The sequence below is a fragment of the Hemicordylus capensis genome, chromosome 1 (assembly GCF_027244095.1).
Source record: "Hemicordylus capensis ecotype Gifberg chromosome 1, rHemCap1.1.pri, whole genome shotgun sequence".
Lineage (NCBI taxonomy): Eukaryota > Metazoa > Chordata > Lepidosauria > Squamata > Cordylidae > Hemicordylus > Hemicordylus capensis.
In genome coordinates this window covers 415,334,530-415,354,076 of record NC_069657.1, presented here as the reverse complement: position 1 = coordinate 415,354,076, position 19,547 = coordinate 415,334,530, and the positions used below count along the sequence as shown (strand labels likewise).

The following is a 19,547-nucleotide window of genomic DNA, read 5'->3' as shown; positions in this document are numbered from 1 at the left end:
CCTGGATCCACACCTCTCCTTGGTTTCTCAGGTTGAGGCGGTGGCCAGGGGTGCTGTCTATCAGCTTCGGCTGATACGCCAGCTGCGTCCGTTTCTCAAGATCCATTACCTCAAAACAGTGGTACATCTGTTGGTAACCTCCAGACTTGACTTCTGTAATGTGCTCTATGTGGGGTTGCCTTTGTACATAGTCTGGAAACTTCAGCAGTTTCAGAATGTGGCAGCCAGGTTGGTGTCTCAGAGAGATCATATTACTCCTTTGCTGATGGAGTTACACTGGCTGCCGATAGGTTTCTGGGCAAAATACGAAGTGCTAGTTATAACTTATAAAGTCCTAAATGGCTTACGTCCTGGGTATTTAAGAGAGCGATTTCTTTGCTATGAACTCCACTGCCCATTGCGGTCAACTGAGGAGGTCTGTCTCCAGTTACCGCCAACTCATTTGGTGGCTACACAGAGACAAGCCTTCTCGGTTGCTGCCCCAAGATTGTGGAATGTGCTCCCTGCTGAGTTACGATCTTCCCCATCTCTGGCAATTTTAAAGAAACATTTGAAAACCCATTTTTTAACCCAAGCTTTCTCAGGTTTTTAAAAAAATACTGTTTGTTTAAGTTTATGGTTTTATGGTGATGACACGAGGGACCACAAAACAAAGACTGAGGGACTTCAAAAAGGCAAGTGGCTCCGCCGTGAAGTTCGTCTGCTTTGCAGCAGTGGGAAATGGGGTGCCTGGCAGAAGGGGGTGGAGGGGAGAGGAGACTGGGGAGGGAGGCGGGGGAGAGGAGACTGGGGCGGGAGGTGGGGGCGGTGCAGAGGAGACTAGGGCAGGAGGTGGGGGTAAAAAGGAAGCTGAAAGGGATCATTCCAGAAATTATGGAGCTTATTCAAAACCACAATAATAGAACATCAGTTGGAATGTATACTAAGAAGGAGGAAAGGTACCACTAAGTTCAGGGGGACGCCAGTGTAGTTAACAAATAGAGTCAGGAAAGCTATAAAAGGGAAGAAGACTTCCTTCAAAAATGGAAGTATTGCCCAAATGAAGAGAAAAGAAAGGAACAAACTCTGGCAAAGGAAATGCAAGGAGATAATAAGGGATGCAAAAAGCAGGTTTAAGGAGCATATAGCTAGAAGTATCAAAGGGAATAACAAAAACTTCTTTAAATATATCAGAAGCAGAAAACCTGCCATGGAGACGGTTGGAGCCTTAGACGATGCAGGTGTGAAAGGGATTCTTAAGGAGGATAAGGAGATTGCAGAGAAGCTAAATGCGTTCTTTACACCTGTCTTCATGATGGAGGATAATGACCATATTCCCACTCTGGAATTGATCTTCTCGGGCTTGGAGGCTGAAGAACTGGGCCGATTTGAGGTGACGAGAGAGGATGTTCTAATCTGTCTTGGAAAACTAAGAATTAACAAATCGCCAAGGCCAGATGGCATCCATCCAAGAGTTTCAAAGTAACTCAAATGTGAAATTGCCGATCTCCTAGCAAAAATATGTAACTTGCCCCTACAATCAGGCTCTCTACCACAGGACCGGAAAGTAGCCAATGTAGCTCCAGTTTTCAAAAAGAGATCGAGGGGGGAATCCAGGAAATTACAGGCTGGTTAGCATAACTTCTGTGCCGGGTAAATTGATGGAAAGCACACTTAAGGACAAAATTGTAACAGAAGTACAGGCCTTGCTGAAGGAGAACCAGCATGGCTTCTGTAAGGGAAAGTCTTGCCTCACTAACCTTTTGGAGTTGTTTGAGAGTGTCAACAGGCATGTGGATAAAGGTGATCCAGTTGACATATTATACTTGGACTTCCAAAGGGCTTTTGAAAAAGTTCCCCACCAAAGGCTCTTGAGCAAACTTAGTAGTCATGGGATAAGGGGACAGGTCCATGTGTGGATCGGTAACTGGTTGAAGGACAGGAAACAGAGGGTAGGAATAAATGGACAGTTTTCTCAATGGAAGTAAGTAAGAAGTGAGGTCCCCCAGGGATTTGTACTGGGACAAGTGGTCTTTAACTTGTTCATAAATGATATAGAAGTTGGGGTAAGCAGCAAAGTGGCCAAATTTGCAGATGACACTAAACTATTTAGGGTAGTAAAATCCACAACAGATTGTGAGGAACTCCAAAAAGATCTCTCCAAACTGGGGGAGTGGACGACAAATTGGCAAATACAGTTCAATGTAACCAAGTGTAAAGTGATGCATATTGTGGCACACACCCCCCACCCACACATATACACTGATGGGGTCTGAGCTGTCAGTGACCAGATCTTGGGGTCGTGGTGGACAGCTCACTGGAAGGGTCCACTCACTGTGTGGCAGCTGTGAAAAACGCAAATTCCATGCTAGGGAGCATTAGGAAGGGGATTGAAAATAAAAATGCTAATATTATTATGCCCTTATAAAAATCAATGGAGCATCCGGTTTTGGAGTACTGCATGCAGTTCTGGTCACCGTATCTTAAGAAGGACACTGCAGCATTGGAAAAAGTGCAGATAAGGGCAACCAAGATGACTGGGGGCCTGGGGCTCCTTCCTTAGGAGGCAGGGCTACAGCATCTGGGACTTTTTAGTTTGGAAAAAAGCCGGCTATGGGGGACATGTGTATAAAATTATGCATGGATTAGAGAGAGTGAACAGAGAAATTTTTCTTCTTGTCTCACAACACTACAACCACGGATCTCTCACGAAAGGGCAACAAAAGGAAATACTTTTTCACATAGAGCATAATTAATCTATCGAATTCTCTGCCACGAGATGGGGTGATGGCCACTAGGTTGGATGGCTTTAAAAGGGGCTTAGACAAATTCATGGAGGACAAATTCATGGTCTATCACTGGCCTCTAGTTTGTTGGCTATAGGCCACTTTCAGCCTCAGGCAAGATGACTCTAAATACCAGTTGTAGGGGAGCAAGAGCAAGAGAGAGGGCATGCTCTCATCTCTTGCCTGTGGGTTGCTCAGAGGCATCTGGTGTGGGTCACTGTGTGAAACAGAATGCTGGACTGGATGGGCCTGGGCTTGATCCAGCAGGGCTGTTCCTATGTTCCAGGGGAAGGGGAGACTGGTGAAAATCATCCTGGCCCCCATGATCCCCGGAGCTGTATTAGTACAACTTCACAGTAGAACCTGCACTTCTTAACTAGCACCCATACTGCAGCTGACATACCTACCCCACTGCATTTCTGGAATGACTTACTTATGCAGTAATAAGTGAAAATGAATAATAACACAAGTAGAAGTGAAAGACTACATGAAATATTTAATAGTGAACAATTATGTACATGGATTTTATAAGGTTTAAACGTTCCATGGGAGACAAAGAAAAATCTATTCTCCAAATATCCTTCCCCAACATTCAGATACTAATTTGAATAGAGGATTTTAAAATTAGCATAAACTTCATAACTAGTCTACTGTTCAAACAAAATAAAATCATTTGCTGAAACATTAAAAGACTTCTCCAAGATTAAAACACATCATTAGTTATTATTAAAAATCTGCGTTCAAAAGACTGACACTTGTAAATTATAAGAATAGCAAGGCATTGCTTGCTATACGATTATATAAAAATAGCTATATATACTCACTAAATGGGGAAACAAATCTCAAAAGGGCACTTAAGATTATTGCTTTAATGGAAATAAAGCTAAATAAGAATTCAGTGGCCAAATAAAATCGGCAAATCACTGTAGCAGTACTTAAGAGAAGTCATGATCAATTTTTTTTTTAAAAGGAAATGATTGGAGGCACTAAGGACTTCAGATTGCCACTTTATTATATTATTATTATTTTTACATTTATATCCTGCTCTTCCTCCAAGGAGCCCAGAGCAGTGTACTACATACTTGAGTTTCTCTTTCACATCAACCCTGTGAAGTAGGTTAGGCTGAGAGAGAAGTGACTGGCCCAGAGTAACCCAGCTAGTTTCATGGCTGAATGGGTTTTAGGTTTGAACTCAGGTCTCCCCGGTCCTAGCCCAGCACTCTAACCACTACACCACGCTGGCTCTCACTTTAGTCACAAGAAAATGATGCTAAACTCTGAAAAACCTTCAAAGGAACCTGAAACCTAAAACCAGTCCTCGAGAATTCCCTATATCCTGGTTTTGTTTTTTTTAAAGTGTTAACATGGATCTCAAAGAATATGAATGTGTATGCATCTGTACTGTAAGGAATGTCTAGTGTCACTTATTTTGATATAATGGCCAGAGGTCTCATTTCTGTCTTTGTCTGTGTTTTATATCTCTAGTAACTTAGGTGACTAAACATATCCATTGTTAGGAATCCAAATGAAAAAGTCCACATTTTCAATTGTGAACACTGGAAAGGACAAAAAAGACCTCCCTAGAGAGCGGTTGCCAGCCAGTATAGACAGTAATGAGTTAAATGGACCAATGTTCTGACTTCTGTAAAGGATGCTCGGGAATTTTAGTTTATTAAAACCATAAGCAGCAACTTTCCTTAGCATAGCTTAAACCTTACGATTTACCACTTGCCTGTTCACCTTGGGAAATCAAACTTGGGTATGTTCTGAAGTAACATAATGTAATAAGCTTCATGAAGCTATGCTGTTCTGGGTCTGGTGAATGCTTTGACTGTCTCGTGCCAAATGTTTGCTCTCTTTAACTCCATGGAGTGGAGGAGAGGCGAGATATGTATGTAATGCATACATAATAAATCATTACTCCCTCATATGACCATCCAAATTACAATGTAAGTGGCTTCACATGGAATATGGTAAGAAAGGTTGCTGCAAACCTAGCACAAGCTACTACTTCTGTGCCAGTCATATTGTCTGAACGCAGTAACGTCGGCTTATCCTACAGCACTTCGCTCTGACAGCCCCAAGATCTGTAACCAAGTTTTGAAATTGGTTACAGATGTCAGGTAGCTGAGAGGAAATGCTGCAGGATAAACTGACATCTCCAGGTTTAGACGCAATTATTGGTGTCGAAGTAGCAGCTCGTACAACCAGAGGGAACTGGCTTTCTTGCCATATTATTTGTGAAGCCCCCCTCTGAATATCCCTCCTGTGGGGTGCTTTCACACCTTTTCCTCAAAAAGCAAGCACCTCAGAGAATAATCCTGGCACAGCATTGCCTTCTGTTGGGCAATGATGGGTCAGGTGTGCAAGAGTCTGAGCTTCTCCCTCTTCTAATTCTTCCTCTTTTAATTCAAAAGGTGCTGACCCTCAAAGGCGAATACAAGGAGCAGCAATGCAGAAGGAGGAAGGCAGCACTAACTGAGCAGGATTGATGACCAATTCAAAAACATTATTATTATGCCAGCTTTGCAAATAATGTTATCAGCCACAGTTTTAGCCCTCGTGTCGGTTCTGGGAGCAGCCAGTCTCTAACAGCAGCAAACTCTTAGGTCAACGTATTTGCTACCTCAACATTATTGCATTCCACCCCCCTTTCCCTATTCGTTCTAACAGTTTCAACCATCACCAATTTGAGTTATAATCCTCAAAGCTATTTACATGGTAATGCATTTGTCTGTTACACATCCAAAAAGATGTTAACATTTTTAAATGAAGTCAAATGTTCTAGAGGCTTCCTTTCTACCCCTATCGACCTCAATTAATATTAATATTTTAAGGCACAAAAGTCTTCAAGGAACAAGAATACTTTCTTTAAAAGATAAACTGACACTCTGATTTTATTATGTAACGAAATAAGGACCACTTGAAGTGCGTTCAGTCCAATACAGAGACCTGCTTGGGTACACAGGAACTTTGGTGTTCACACATACTCCTGAGCACACAAGTCTCCTATCTTCTTTATATATATATTTCTCTAAGGCATACTCGCTGCTAATACCATGTGTGGCAACTCTTGAGAGAGTTCGCGAGCAGCTGCCCGGATAGTGATGGGGAGAAAATAGTGATGGTGGCCGGACCCCACTGGCTGGCGTGAGGAAGCAGCAGGAGGAGCGGCAGCTGCCGGCAGGAGTTGGCAGGCTGGCCGGTGTGCAGGAGGTGGGTGAAAAGAGGTAGCTGCCAGTGGGAGTTGGCAGGAGGAGGCAGCCAGCAGGAAGGTGGGCGGCTGGCAGAGAAAATAAGTGCCAGCGGGGGCCAATGGCAGCGGGTGGGCAGAGAGAAAATGGCTGCGGCAAACTAGAGGGGCAGATGCTCTGCACCTGGCCCAGCTAGTTCACTATAGTATCAGTGGAGTTAATGAGGCACCTGCCACCTGGTGATCTCGGGGAGTGCAGTGCAGTACCCATATTACATTCATGCTGGGCTGTTTGTCAATTTTTTTTTATTGTTTAGTAATTTAAATGTATATTGTTTTATAGCTGTTGTGAGCTACCCTGGATGTTTTTAAAGATGAAGAGCAGCATATACATGTTTTAATTAAACACATTAATAAAAATAAATAAAACAAGTATTTTCAACAGCTATTGGGGAATAAATCCACTTCTTATTTCACAAATTGGTGCCCCGTTGCTTTGGCCAAGCAACAGTTAAATTCTTTCAAATATATGAAATAAACTGTTCTTGATCAAAGTAGTTCTTACCTGGCTATGTTCTTTCCTAGCCCCAGGGCTAAACCAATGGCTATGGGAGAAAAAGGAAAAAAAAGTTTAGTAACATAGCAAACTGAAGCACGAGCTGTCATATGACCAGCCTGTGCGTGCTCTCGGGTATTTTATTGTCCACCAGAAAAATGTAGCCTTTGGCTATGATTTATTTAAATGGGATATTTTACAGAACTCTCAAGGTCTGTAGCAGTTTTCACAGGAATGTAAGAATGTATCTCATTCTGCAGATTTCTACTGCTTAGGCAAGTGAATATACACTAAATCAATTTGGAAATTTCATGCTGCATATCCTGCAATCTTTTATATACTTCATCTTTTTGATAATATTTTCATTGAGTTGGTGCTACAAAGATCTAAAGTTCTGACTACTGCATAAGAGAAACTAAGAAGCATTGATGGCTAACAGGAACATGTTTATTCATTAAAGAGTTTGAGTTTAAGGCCTATGCTCTGTTGCACACATACACATGACCCAGGATGTCTAAAATGCAATGCAGTTGAGCATTAAGGGTACTTTCTGAACTGCAATAGCCATTGTAAGTGGGGATATCACCAAGCAACAGGAGACACACCATAGCTTTAGGCAGTAAAGGGAAGTAAGGGAGTAAGGGACACTAAGCATCTGTCCGTATCATAGCTTAAGCATGCTGGAACAAAAGGCCAACACTGTTTTATCCATGATAAAGCCTCATTGATTTTGAGGGAAGTTACATCCAAGTAATTATGGGTACACATTATTCAAAGGTAAAGCACATGGAAGTTCTAGAGATGAGCAAATTCTTACACTTAGGTGATCATGCCATAAAATAAACACCCTGTGCTTGCACAAACTAAAATGAATGCATATGAGTTTAGAGAGCCAGTTTCACCAAGTGGTCCTCTGGTTTGTCTGTCACACAGGCAGAGCAGTTTTCATCTGGTAAGATGGTGCTAGAACAGGGTTTCTTAACCTTGGGCCCCCAGATGTTGATGGACTACAACTCCCATCATCCCCAGCCATGTCCATTGTGGCTAGGGATGATGGGAGTTGTAGTCCATCAACATCTGGGGGCCCAAGGTTAAGAAACCCAGTGCTAGAAAATAAAGTTACTTTATAGTTTCTTGAAAACCATCTGGTTGCTTTTCAGAACTATTGGACCACACACTGAAAACTGCCTTATTCTGAGTCAGACAACTGGTCCATCTAGCTCAGTGCTGTCTACCCTGACTGGCAGTAGCTCTCCAAGGTTTCAGGCAGAAGTTTCTCCCAGCCCTACCTGGAGATGCCAGGGAGTGAACCTGGAACCTTTATGCAAGCAAGTGATCTACCACTGAGCTGTGGCCCCATGCCCGAAGGCAAATATCTTACAGCAGACAATGCTCACATGTAGTCACCCATCCAAATGCAAACTAGGCTTGACCCTGCTTGCAAAGGGGACAATTCATGCTTCCTGCTGCAAGACCAGCTCTCCTCCTCACACTTTGCTGTGGAGCCATTTCATAAAGAGCTGGGACCAAATTTTCAGTTACGTGTATGTTGGTTCTTCATCTAAATATAGTCAAGTATTGAAGCTCTCAATCATGCACTAATTTTGGAAAGCAGTGAATAAATGTCCTATTTCTCATGTCCCCACTGTCCCCTAGAAAAGCAATCCATTCTTACTCCAGAGGCACAGAAATAAGTCAATCATTTCTATTAAGTCAGAAATAAGTTGAGGGCATACTCAAGCAAGATCTCTTGCCTCTCTCTTTCTTCTTGCCCCAAATGTAGAAAGAAGGTGGTGATATGTACACATACATAGAGAGTGTACAGCATGGGCCCTAACAGTCTCATGTTGAGGTTAATTCACCAATGTCTTTTCAAACAACAATACTGGAAAGGGCTGCACATGCTGTAAGAGCATTATTAGAATTATAAATAGTCTGGTAGACTGGACACTTCGGATAAAAAATCAAGATGTAATTAAAAGAGTCAAAATGTAAAGCAAGCAAAAGAAATAGTGATAACCCTAACACATTTATTTAATGAGTTAAATAAATAATAATAATCCTGACAAATACTTACTCATGGTGATGAGAGTCCTGGGACAAGTGTGCAGCTTTCTTGTTACTACATGAACCTGGAGTAGTAATCTAAAGGAGGCACAAATAAGTTTCATAAATTGGGTGGAAGAATGTAAATGCACACAATGCTCACTGAAAGCAAAACACCTGCTTTTAAACACTGAAAACATTAAAAACCACGACAAAAACAATCAGGTGTGTGTGTGTGTGTGTATGAATATGTATTTATAAATTAAAAAAACACAATGAAAGTTTTCATGCTTTGATACAGATGCTAAATTCAAACCAAAATTTTAACAGATCAAGTCAGCTTTCTGTGTTGTATATCCAGTTGCTAGTTTGCATCCTGAAGATGTAGGATTGAAAGCCCTGACTGAAGCTTTTCTTGGAATTTTCCTTTCCAATATTTTTTACAATACCAAGCCATTACAATTTCCAAGATTACTATCAGTAGTCACCTGGAGATCTATGCCACTTACTGGACATGGCAGGCCAATCCTGGAAGGCTGGCAAGCCTATGAACACACCATGATGCTTCCTTTTAATAGTTTTCCAGAGCTGTTACTTTTCTAAACCTTTCTTCTACAACTTTCATTAGCACAGGCCTCACCCATACCCCACTTCTTCAATAGGTTGGTATAGCAGCTTGAAGGAGGAGATTTTCCAGTGATCACACTGATGTGATCACTGATGTGCTCCTCAATCAAAAAGTGTTTTGAATACTATGCTGCGGATATAATTAGGCAATGACCAAATATTACCTGACATGGAACTGACAGAAGAGTTGGATGAAAGTACAACACTGCAGCAATATTCAACCTCCTGCAGCAGGAAGCTGTTACAGTTTGTCCCAGAACCCTAGAACTGATGAAGGACAGCAACAGCACTACAGCAGAACCTGCCAGTTAAAATGGGCTTCTTACCTATTACAGATGATCTGGCAGTGATCCAGCGACATTAATAAATAGTGGGTTCTGCGCCTGCACAGACCGCTTCGGGCAAAAGTCGTTAGCCCCTCAAGATGTCCCAAACCTCCGGCTGCATGTGCTCTGCCCTCATTAGAGAGCCAGCGTGGTGTAGTGGTTAGAGTGCTGGATTAGGACCGGGGAGACCTGAGTTCAAATCCCCATTCAGCCATGAAACTAGCTGGGTTACTCTGGGCCAGTCACTTCTCTCTCAGCCTAACCTACTTCACAGGGTTGTTGTGAGGAGTATGTAGTACACTGCTCTGGGCTCCTTGGAGGAAGAGCGGGATACAAAATGTAATAATAATAATAATAATAATAATAATTGAAAGGCTGTGGCAGAAAAAGACCAAAATAATCCCAGTGGTAATTGGCGCCCTGGGTGCAGTTCCAAAAGACCTTGAAGAGCACCTCAACACCATAGGGGTCACAGAAATCACCATCAGCCAATTACAAAAAGCAGCTTTACTGGGAACAGCCTATATTCTGCGACGATAACTATAACAATTGACAATAAAATTCTGGCATCCCAGGTCCTTGGGAAGGATTCAATGTCTGGATAAAACAAACCAGTCAATAACACCTGTCTGACTGTGTAAACAAGAAATAATAATTATTATTAAAAGCACCAGCAAAAGGTGCAGTTCCAAGTAATTATAGACCGATAACCTGCCTGCCAACCATGTTCAAATTATTAACTGGAATAATAGCAGATGAAGTGATGCAACACTTATTAACTAACAAACAGCTTCCAGTTGAACAGAAAGGAAATTGCCCGAACACCAGAGGCACAAAAGACCAGCTGCTGATTGACAAAATGATTTTAGAAAATTGCAAGAGAAGAAAAACCAATCTAAGTGTTGCATGGATTGACTACAAGAAAGCCTTTGATTCATTGCCTCACACATGGATACTAAAATGTTTAGAAACAACTGGTGTCAGCAAAAACATTCAGATATTTATTTAAAATGCAATGAGCATGTGGAGTACACGGTTAACAACCAATGGCGAGACACTTGGACAGGTTAGCATTAGTAGAGGCATTTTCCAAGGGGGCTCACTATCCACTCTGTTGTTTGTAATCGCCATGACCCCACTTTCACAAATACTAAACAAAACAGGCCTCGGATACCAAACATCTAAAACATCAAGTCAAATCAACCATCTGCTGTACATGGATGATCTGAAGTTGTATGGAAAGTCCCAGTCAGAAATGGAATCACTGCTAAACACTGTCCGTATATTCAGTAGCGATATAGCAATGGAGTTTGGACTAGACAAGTGTGCTGCATTAATAATGAACAGAGGGAAAATAAGAAAAACAGAAGGAATAGAACTGCCCAATGGAAGCAAGATCAAGAACCTGGAAGAGAAAGAACCTTACAAATACTTGGGCATTCTCCAGGCTGATAACATTGCACACACTGAAGTTAGAAGAAAAATGGGAAGTGAATACATCAGGAGAGTTAGAAAAATCCTCAAGTCCAAACTCAATGGCGGGAACACCATACAAGCCATAAACACCTGGGCTATACCTGTTATCAGATACACTACAGGAATAATAGACTGGACCCAGGCAGAGCTAGAGACGCTAGATCGTAAGACCAGAAAAATCATGACCATCAATCATGCCATGGGGCCACAGAAATCACCATCAGCCAATTACAAAAAGCAGCTTTACTGGGAACAGCCTATATTCTGCGACGATATCTATAACAATTGACAATAAAATTCAGCCATCCCAGGTCCTTGGTAAGGACTCGATGTCTGGATAAAACAAACCAGTCAATAACACCTGTCTGACTGTGTAAACAAGAAATAATAATAATTATTATTATCAGCAGTTCGGCGTCCTCCTATTCAGTTCTGTCGACCGACAACGTCTCTCTCTCTCTCTCTCTCTCTCTCTCTCTCTCTCCCCCCAAAAATATTTTCTTTAGCTTGTGCTCTGCAGTGAGGATGGATGAGAGGATTTTATGAATGTCACTGGATCACTACCAGATCATCTGTTACAGGTAAGCAACCTGTTTATCTGGATATCGATCCAGCGACAGTCATAAATAGTGGGTGATTTATGGGCTTCCCCAATAGTGGTTGGAGCCGCAAGCTATTGAAGCACCCACTTTAGAACTGCCCTTCCAAAGTTGGCCACTGCAGCAGAGCGAAGGTCCATAATGCTTTACGAAAGTCTGGTCTGAGGCCCAAGTAGCAGCCATGCATATGTCCTTGTATTTTAAAACCGACAAATGGGCTGCTGAAGTTGCATATGCCTGAGTAGAATGGGGTCTGAGTAGAAACTGGTGGAGTCACCTTCTGTTGTTTACAGGCCATAAATATCATTTCCACAAGCTAATGTGATACCTGCTGGCATGAAGGGGATAGGCCCTTTCGACAGCTCTTAAAGCACACAATCATTTTGTCCTTCTAAACTCACTTGTTCTCTTCAAGTAGAACAGCAGAGCTCTGTGTACATCCAGGCAATGCAGTAGATGGATTTCTAAAAAATGTAGGAAGAATAACATTTTGGTTTCGATGAAGTTCCGGGACTATTTTTGTTCGGAACTCTGGATCCAAATGGATCACCACCTTATCTGAGTAGAACTTGGTGTATGGTCCGTCCATGCATAGTGCAATGAGTTCACTCACTCATTTTGCACTGGTTATAGCCACCAAAAATATAGTCTTCAATGCCACTAATCTCACAGTCGTAGTTGCCATAAAATGGTTTTTCTGTTAATGTGGAAAGCACCAATAAGAGACTCAATTTTTCAGCAAACCTTTTATCAAAAACATTTTGCATTCCAAGTGGGAAAATGCAGTCTCCCCATCCCAAACTTTGTGGTTGGATGAAATTGCAGCTAAATGTACTCTTATAGACGCACTGGCCAATCAACTGGTTTTCAGGGACGTGAGGTAGAGCAACACTTCCCTTAGAGATGCTTTCCAGGGTTTAAAGTGTTTTGTTTTTGCATATTCACAAAATCTCTTCCATTTAGCAGAGTAGTTTCTTCTAGTGGATGCTTTCCTGTCATTCAGCAAGATCTTTCTCAGTAACCTGTCTTCCATGCCAGGGTCCTTAACTTTGGATGCAGTAGTTGTTCCCTCTCCTGCCTGGGACATTAAGGGAGTCGTCTGTGGTTCTGGCCAGATAGTTTGAGTAGCTGCGGGAACCATGGTTGCCTTGGCCACCAGAGGGTTATTAGGATGCCTTTGGTCTTGTACTGTAGCAGCTTGGCAACCACTCTGTTCAGCAACGGATAAGGAGGAAACAAATAGAACAAACTTCGAGTCCATTGGACCTGGAATGCATCGCTCTTGGAATGAAACCCCAAGCCTGTTCTCAAACAGTATTGTCTGCAGTACCAGTATTGTCCTGTTCCCCTGTGTCGCAAAGAGATCTACTTTTTGGAGTCCCCCAGAGATCAAGCAGTTCCTTTAGGAGACAAGGGTTCATCTCCCATTCGTGTTGTGGTAGCAGAATTTGTGATCTGCTTTGCGTATCTGCTAAAATGTTGTCCTCACCCTTTATGTGGATGGCCACCATATATATATTTTGAACAATGCATCAATTCCACATCTGTAGGCTGTGTTGGCACAGATATCGCAACACTGTTCCACCCTGCTTGTTTATGCAAGCTACTGCAGTGGTGTTGTCCATCTGAATCTGTACCACTTGGTCCGTTAAACGTCTTTCAGATGATTTGAGAGCCCTGTACACTGTGAGCAGTTCTAGAAGGTTTATGTGTAATGTATTCTGCTGCACAGTCCATAGGCCCTGCACTCGTAAGTCTGAAAGGTGAGCTCCCCAGCCCAACATGGAGGCATCTGCAGTCAATGTCACTGTGGGCACTGGTGTCTTGAATGGCAACCCATGTAGAAGATTTGTCCTGCGAGTCCACCATTGTAGGGAGGCTTGGACCCCCTCCGGAATGTACAAAATCATGTTCTGTGAATTTACATTGAGGTGGAACAATGACAGGTACCATAATTGAAGTTTCCTCAGATGCAATTTTGCGTGATGTACTATTGACATGCAGGAAGCCATTAGGCCCAGGAGTACCTGAATAGATTGTGCCTTTTGTCATGGTTTCACTAGAAATGTCCGTACTAATAGACTCATTCTTTCAAAACGGTCCTCCAGCGAGAATGCCTTCTAGTGTTCCATGTCCAATACTGCCCCTACGTACTGAAGTCGCTTGACTGGATCCAGATGTGACTTTTCCTTATTGATCTGAACTCTTAGGTCATTCAGTAAGGTTGTTACACACACTGTATCTGTGAAAGTAACTGGTCTTTTGATTTTGCTGTGAGTAGCCAGTTGTCCAGATATGGAAAGACGGACAGACCCTGGGTGTGAAGGGAGACTATGATCACTGCCATACATTTTGTGAATACTCTCGGGGTTGTTGCTAGGCTGAAGGGTAGTACATTTTACTGATAAATTCTCTTGCCGACTGTGAAATGTAGGTATTTTCTGTAGTTTTCCTGTATGCCGATATGAAAATAAGTGTCTTTTAGATTCAACATTGCAGTCCACATCTCTTCATGTAGAAGAGGAAGGATTGCCTGCAGTGTTATCATGCAAAACCTTCTCACATTGACATACAGGTTCAGCCAGCGAAGTTCCATTATCGGGCAAATGCCTCCATCCCTCTTTGGGATTTGGAAGTATCGGGAATAAAAGCCCATTGTACTGGTGATATCGCCCTCTTCTCCAAAAGTGTCATGACCTCCTCCATCAGCGCGGATGTTGAGGGAGTGTATTTTATCCCCGTGAACAACAGCAGAGAAATGAATTCTATTGCATCTTCAGTCTGGACTACTCTTCAGACCCACTGGTCTGATGTTATATGGTGCCATGCTTGCACATGACTTGCTAGTTTGATGTTGTTCCTGGCATATGCCAGTGAGATGTTGGTTCTGGGATGGATGGTGTGGTCATGTTGTTTTTGTTTGCCATCGATGGTACAAGTGCGTGTGCCGACTGATCAAAGTTTGGCCGGTTGCATGGTCTTATTATGGCTTCCCTGATTTCTTTTATTCTTTGTCACAAATGCCTTTCAATTATATCTCTGGAAAGGCTTTCTAAACTCTCATTTTGTTGGTATAAGTTTTGTCTACGTTGGTATGGCTGATATCGTGTGCCAGTAAATTTGGGCATCATTTTTGTGAAAGCTGTATTCTTAGATTTCCCCCCATTTCTCCATAGACATTTTTTGAGTTGTTGTCAGTAGAAGAATTTGATCTATCAGAAGCAGCCTTATCAGGTTCCTTTGACATTGCTTTTTGGGTAGCAATACAATGAGGTAGAGATATGGTTTCTGTACAAATGGCATGAACTGCCCTCGGTACAGCAGGTGTTTGAGTGGACATAGCCACATGAAGCTATCCACGTGGAGGAATAGCAAGTGGAGGCAGTAAATTTGTTTGTATAGCCACATCTTGATTTGCCGATTACAGTGCTTGTTTGCCAGTGGTCTGTACTGAGGCATCCTGAATTACTAACTTAGTACGTGTGACCCGAGTGTGGAGTCACTATTCTTTGCATCTTCCAAATCTTGAACGGCTTGCACACCTCTGACAAAATTGGTATTGTGGTAGCAGAAGCATCTCTCCAACCCCACACAGGCAGCAGTCCCTGCAGTGGGGTGGTATCATATGCATATCCCAAAGTCACTGATGGTGTCTTCGGTACTGGTGGTATATGCTCTAGTTCATCAACATCCTCCACATCTAGCCCATGGCTTAGGAAACCTTTGAAAGTAGTTGTAGATGGTGTACTCTTGCTATATTCTAGAAGAGCCATAATGTTGTGTGCCAGTGCAGGGTCTAATGCTGCCTCAGCATTGAGTTTGGCACAGAGCTTGGTATCAACCGTAACCAGCGATCATCCTCCAGGCTTCAATGCCGCAGACGTCACTGTCAATAGCAGTCAGTGTGGCATTGGAGATTGATGTGGAGTTGGCACTGGTGACAAAGAAATCACTTGGCGTAATGGAATTGATGTCAAAGTGTTGTCCAGAGAGACATTCTATCCTAGAATTCACTGAGGAGTGTCATGGCTCAGACGTCTGACTCAGAAGAGTCAGATCAGGAACGGGAGGATTCGCCTGCTAGTGAGGGCTCAGAGGCACAGCAACAGGAGCTGGCAGGGAGACCAGACTCTGGAGCTGAGGATTTGCAACAGCTGCCAGACATGATTTCTGATGGGGAGGAGCCTGGGATTTTACCTGTCTTGAGAAGACGGCTCAAGAGGGAGACTCAGTGGAAGACACGCAGGAGATCACTAGAGAGGAAGCCGAAGTGCTAACTCAGGGAAGCCTGACTGGCTGCTGGTTCTCTTGAGCCATAGATATTTGGCAGTCTCTCAATTGCTCAAGTGCTGTTTGCAACTTTCGCTGGTCCGCAGACAGTGTGCTATTGAATTCCAAAACTTTGTCTGAGTTCCAGTTTGTCTTGTTTATGCTTTCCTGCTTTGTTCTGTTAATTCCTTGCTTCTGTTGTCCTTTGCTATTTTCATTCCTTGCTCTGTGTTTTCCTTTCACTTATTACTCAGTTATTGTTGTGGGGGCGGGCTAGTTCAGTTCAGGGGACTTAATTCATTTACTGTTTTTCTTTGTGAGCCTTTTATTTTTCACTCGTGCAGTTCTGCTGCTGCTTTTTGTTAAATCACTGGGGAGTGCTGAAGGGGGTTGTAAATCCTGTTGGGTTAGCCGAGCTAACATATTTACGACAAGGAGTTGAGAAATCCGAAGAAGTGATCGCATTGGCGGTCAGAAAGAAACTGAATAGGATGCAGAGCATGCACAGCCGGAGGTTGGGGGCATCTCAAGGAGCTAACAAGTTTTACCCAATGCGTTCTGCGCAGGCGCAGAACCCACTATTTATGACTGTCGCTAGATCACTATCCAGATCTAATGAATTTTAGTTCTTTCGATTGAAAATGTGTAAGTAAGTGGAACAAAGCTTGTCCCTCAGATCACACAGTCTGCTTCTCAGACTTGAGAGATTCTAGCAAATTCAAGTTCTAATTGTGAAATAGTGATTGCTGCTAGGGATACAATCCTTTAAGACAGCAGAAGTTTGAAAACGTGTTCATGCTTGTCTATCATGTTCACTGCAGCACTTTCAAGCATAATCATGGAAAGCACACCAAAGTATGGATTAATAGTTGTTAATCTAGAGCAGGATGCAGGTGGCAGTGATGGACCGATGAGCAAATGAACCGGTTGGGGTGGGCTGGAACGGCAGCAGCAGAAGCAGCAGCAGTATCAGGCGGGCACAGGCAAAGGGTCACTCTTTTGGTCAGTTCCCTCTTCTCAGCGGTGGGGGTGGGCATCCTCTTTTCTCCCTGGAAATTGCTTAACATTGTTTATATGTTTACTTGGAAACATATCTCAGTTTACCTAGTAAGGCTTACTTCCAAGTAAACATGCCTAGGATTACAGACTGAAGCAACAACGATTAGGGAGAGGAGATGACTTGGCATTTATCTGGGGCTGTCATGTACTCCAGATGCCCCACTGACTGAGCAGGGACAGGGCCTATTTTCTGGCCACTATCCTTGATTAAAATTGTGGGTCCCTTGACAAGGGGAAGAGATCCACATGTAGCTAATAAGTGCTTTCATTAATACTAATTAATGTTAATGTAATAACTGATGTGCTGAAAATTGACCTTGGCCCCCACACACCAAGTCATGGTTGGTTCTGGCCCCCTGGGGCACTTGAGTTGTGCACCACCACTCTAAAGGATTTAAAAAGCATACTCTCAAGAAAGGCAAATAACAGGAAGACACACAGCCAGAATGAACATGCAATGCCTTGCAGACATATTGCATCTTGCATCTCACTAAGGCATCTTTGCTATTAAAAAAATAAAATAAAAATCCTAAGCACACTTATAGTTTCTGAACCACAGACTACAGGCTACAAAAGCAGCCTCTGATTCTTACAACCTGCAATGCAACTCATGCTATTGCCCTACTGGAAAAAATGTCATCATGTACGTTATTAGGCCTGAAGATTTATATGGTACAAGCTGGCCCATGTGCAGAGCATCTGCACCTCTAGTTCTCCCTCATTCTCGGCCCCTCGTTTTCAGCCCTCCCCCTCCTCTTCCCCACTCCAATGTTTTTTCTCTCTGGCCAGCTGCCTGGCCAGCCACCTTTTCCAGCTGCCCATCACTTTCTCCCTCCCTGCCCCCGGCGGCTGCCACTTTCTCTGCCCGCCCACTGGCCTGTCTGTTGGCCCTATGTTCCCCACCGACATCACTTTCCTCTCCCCCTCCTCTCGCTCGTGAACTCTTGAGAGAGCTGCCACTCATGGGATTAGCCACAGGTACATCTTAGAAAATTATATATAGATAGATTGCATGCAAATTCTTGGTATCTAGGTTCAGAAATCATCCTACATCAGAATTAAGGCTTGGCTTAGCTTACATGTCATGCAGTGTATAGTGGGTGTTGCAGAACTGCCTGTACCACAGCAGGGTTCTATCATGTGGAAATGGAGCTGTGCAAGAGTACAACCAACATGCTGCATGATCGCACATTGCGCACAACTTCCATCAAGAATAACGGAAATCATGCATGACATGCGATCACGCAAGAGGTCAGTAGTTCCGGCACTGGCCTCTTGCACAGCACCATCATCACTGGATGTGTTAGAGCCTCACAGTGGTATGAGCAGTTCTGCAATGCCAGTATTACACCACAGGATGTATACGCCACTATTACAACCCTCAGGCTTCCCTACCACCTCCCCTAAGGGGAGAAAATTCACAACAACTACTCCTGGCTTAAAACAACCCAAAATTTGTTACTGTGCCCAGATCTAGCAAATCCTGTTTTCATTTAACTGCAGTTCATGAATAAGCCAGGATATCAAACTTAAAGTCCTAATTTGATAACCTGGTTCACAAGCTGTGGCTAGAACATGTTGGGATTTTCCAAGTTCAGGGCAGTGAAAAATCCCAGTTCATTTTAAAACAAAATTCAAGTTATAATTTTCCTCTGCTTGTGGAAGAGTCCAAGGCTTGTGATGGTAATGCTAAACCATGGTTCCATCATGGTTTACTGCAATGTCTGATCTTTGAAGCCAACCACTGTGTCACAGATGTATAGAAAACATGTTCCCTGCAAACTGGGCAAAGAGGACCCTTTAAAAAGAGGACTTTCTAAAGTTCACATATCTAGCAGAGGGAGAGCAACAGTTCATATTCAGACCAGTAGAACATCCCTCTTGTTAGCTGTTGCTAATGGTGTGTGTGTGTGTCCCAAATGAGACAGGGAACATTTTTTTTTTCATACCCTTTGCTATGAAAACTGCTCAGAGAACTTTTTTTTAAAGCTGAAAAGCAGCATATAAATCTTTTTAGTAACGATAATGTAAAGCAAAGGTATTTCCCATGGTATGTGTCAAAAATTGCTATTACTTTCCAAAACATGCCTCTATTAAATTTCATTGGAAATAAATATTACAGGATTTTGCTTCACAGTGTAAAAATAGATGTATAACAGGGAAAAAAAGTTATTTTCATATTTGACTTATAAAACTGAATATGTTCCCCTTCTCTCTGGAAGAAAGTGGAATGACTGACTGATTATAACATTAACAACACAACAGTTACTTTTAACGCTGGAGGTAAACATTTGGCTCAGCTCTCAAGTTGCATCCTGCATTAATCTCAAAATGAGGTTTTCATGCTATTCCAGTGGGTATCCCTGGAATATAGTAATCCATTTTCTACACTGTGGCTATAAGAAAAGCCGACTGTGCCTATGTCATGCTTTGTTAGAGGTTCATGATCACATTATCTCATGGTGGACCTGACACTTTTATTCAGTTTACAGTATGTTCTGTGTACAGGCAACTTATTTCCTTTGCCAGGGCTGCTGACAACCTTTTCCACACTATATTAATCTTGTTTACTGACTTTATCTTGGTACAAATATCAGAAAACTGAACTTTTTATCTCAGGGAGAAAATAAA

At 42.7% G+C, this 19,547-nt stretch overlaps 1 protein-coding gene across 6 annotated transcripts in view; it reads right to left on the bottom strand.

The window, feature by feature from the left end:
* GPATCH2 (G-patch domain containing 2) overlaps window positions 1-19,547 on the bottom strand; it is a 153,261-nt gene that overhangs the window by 51,294 nt on the left and 82,420 nt on the right. For all 6 annotated transcript variants that reach the window (XR_008319351.1, XR_008319353.1, XM_053308990.1 and 3 more), the window contains 2 exons: window positions 8,592-8,659; window positions 6,524-6,563 (listed from right to left, as the gene is read on the bottom strand). Coding sequence is in view for 3 of the 6 variants with exons in the window: in XM_053308990.1 (XP_053164965.1) it covers window positions 6,524-6,563; window positions 8,592-8,659 (108 nt within the window). In the remaining 3 variants the exon portion in view is untranslated. Of the gene's footprint in view, window positions 1-6,523; window positions 6,564-8,591; window positions 8,660-19,547 lie in introns of those variants that run through there.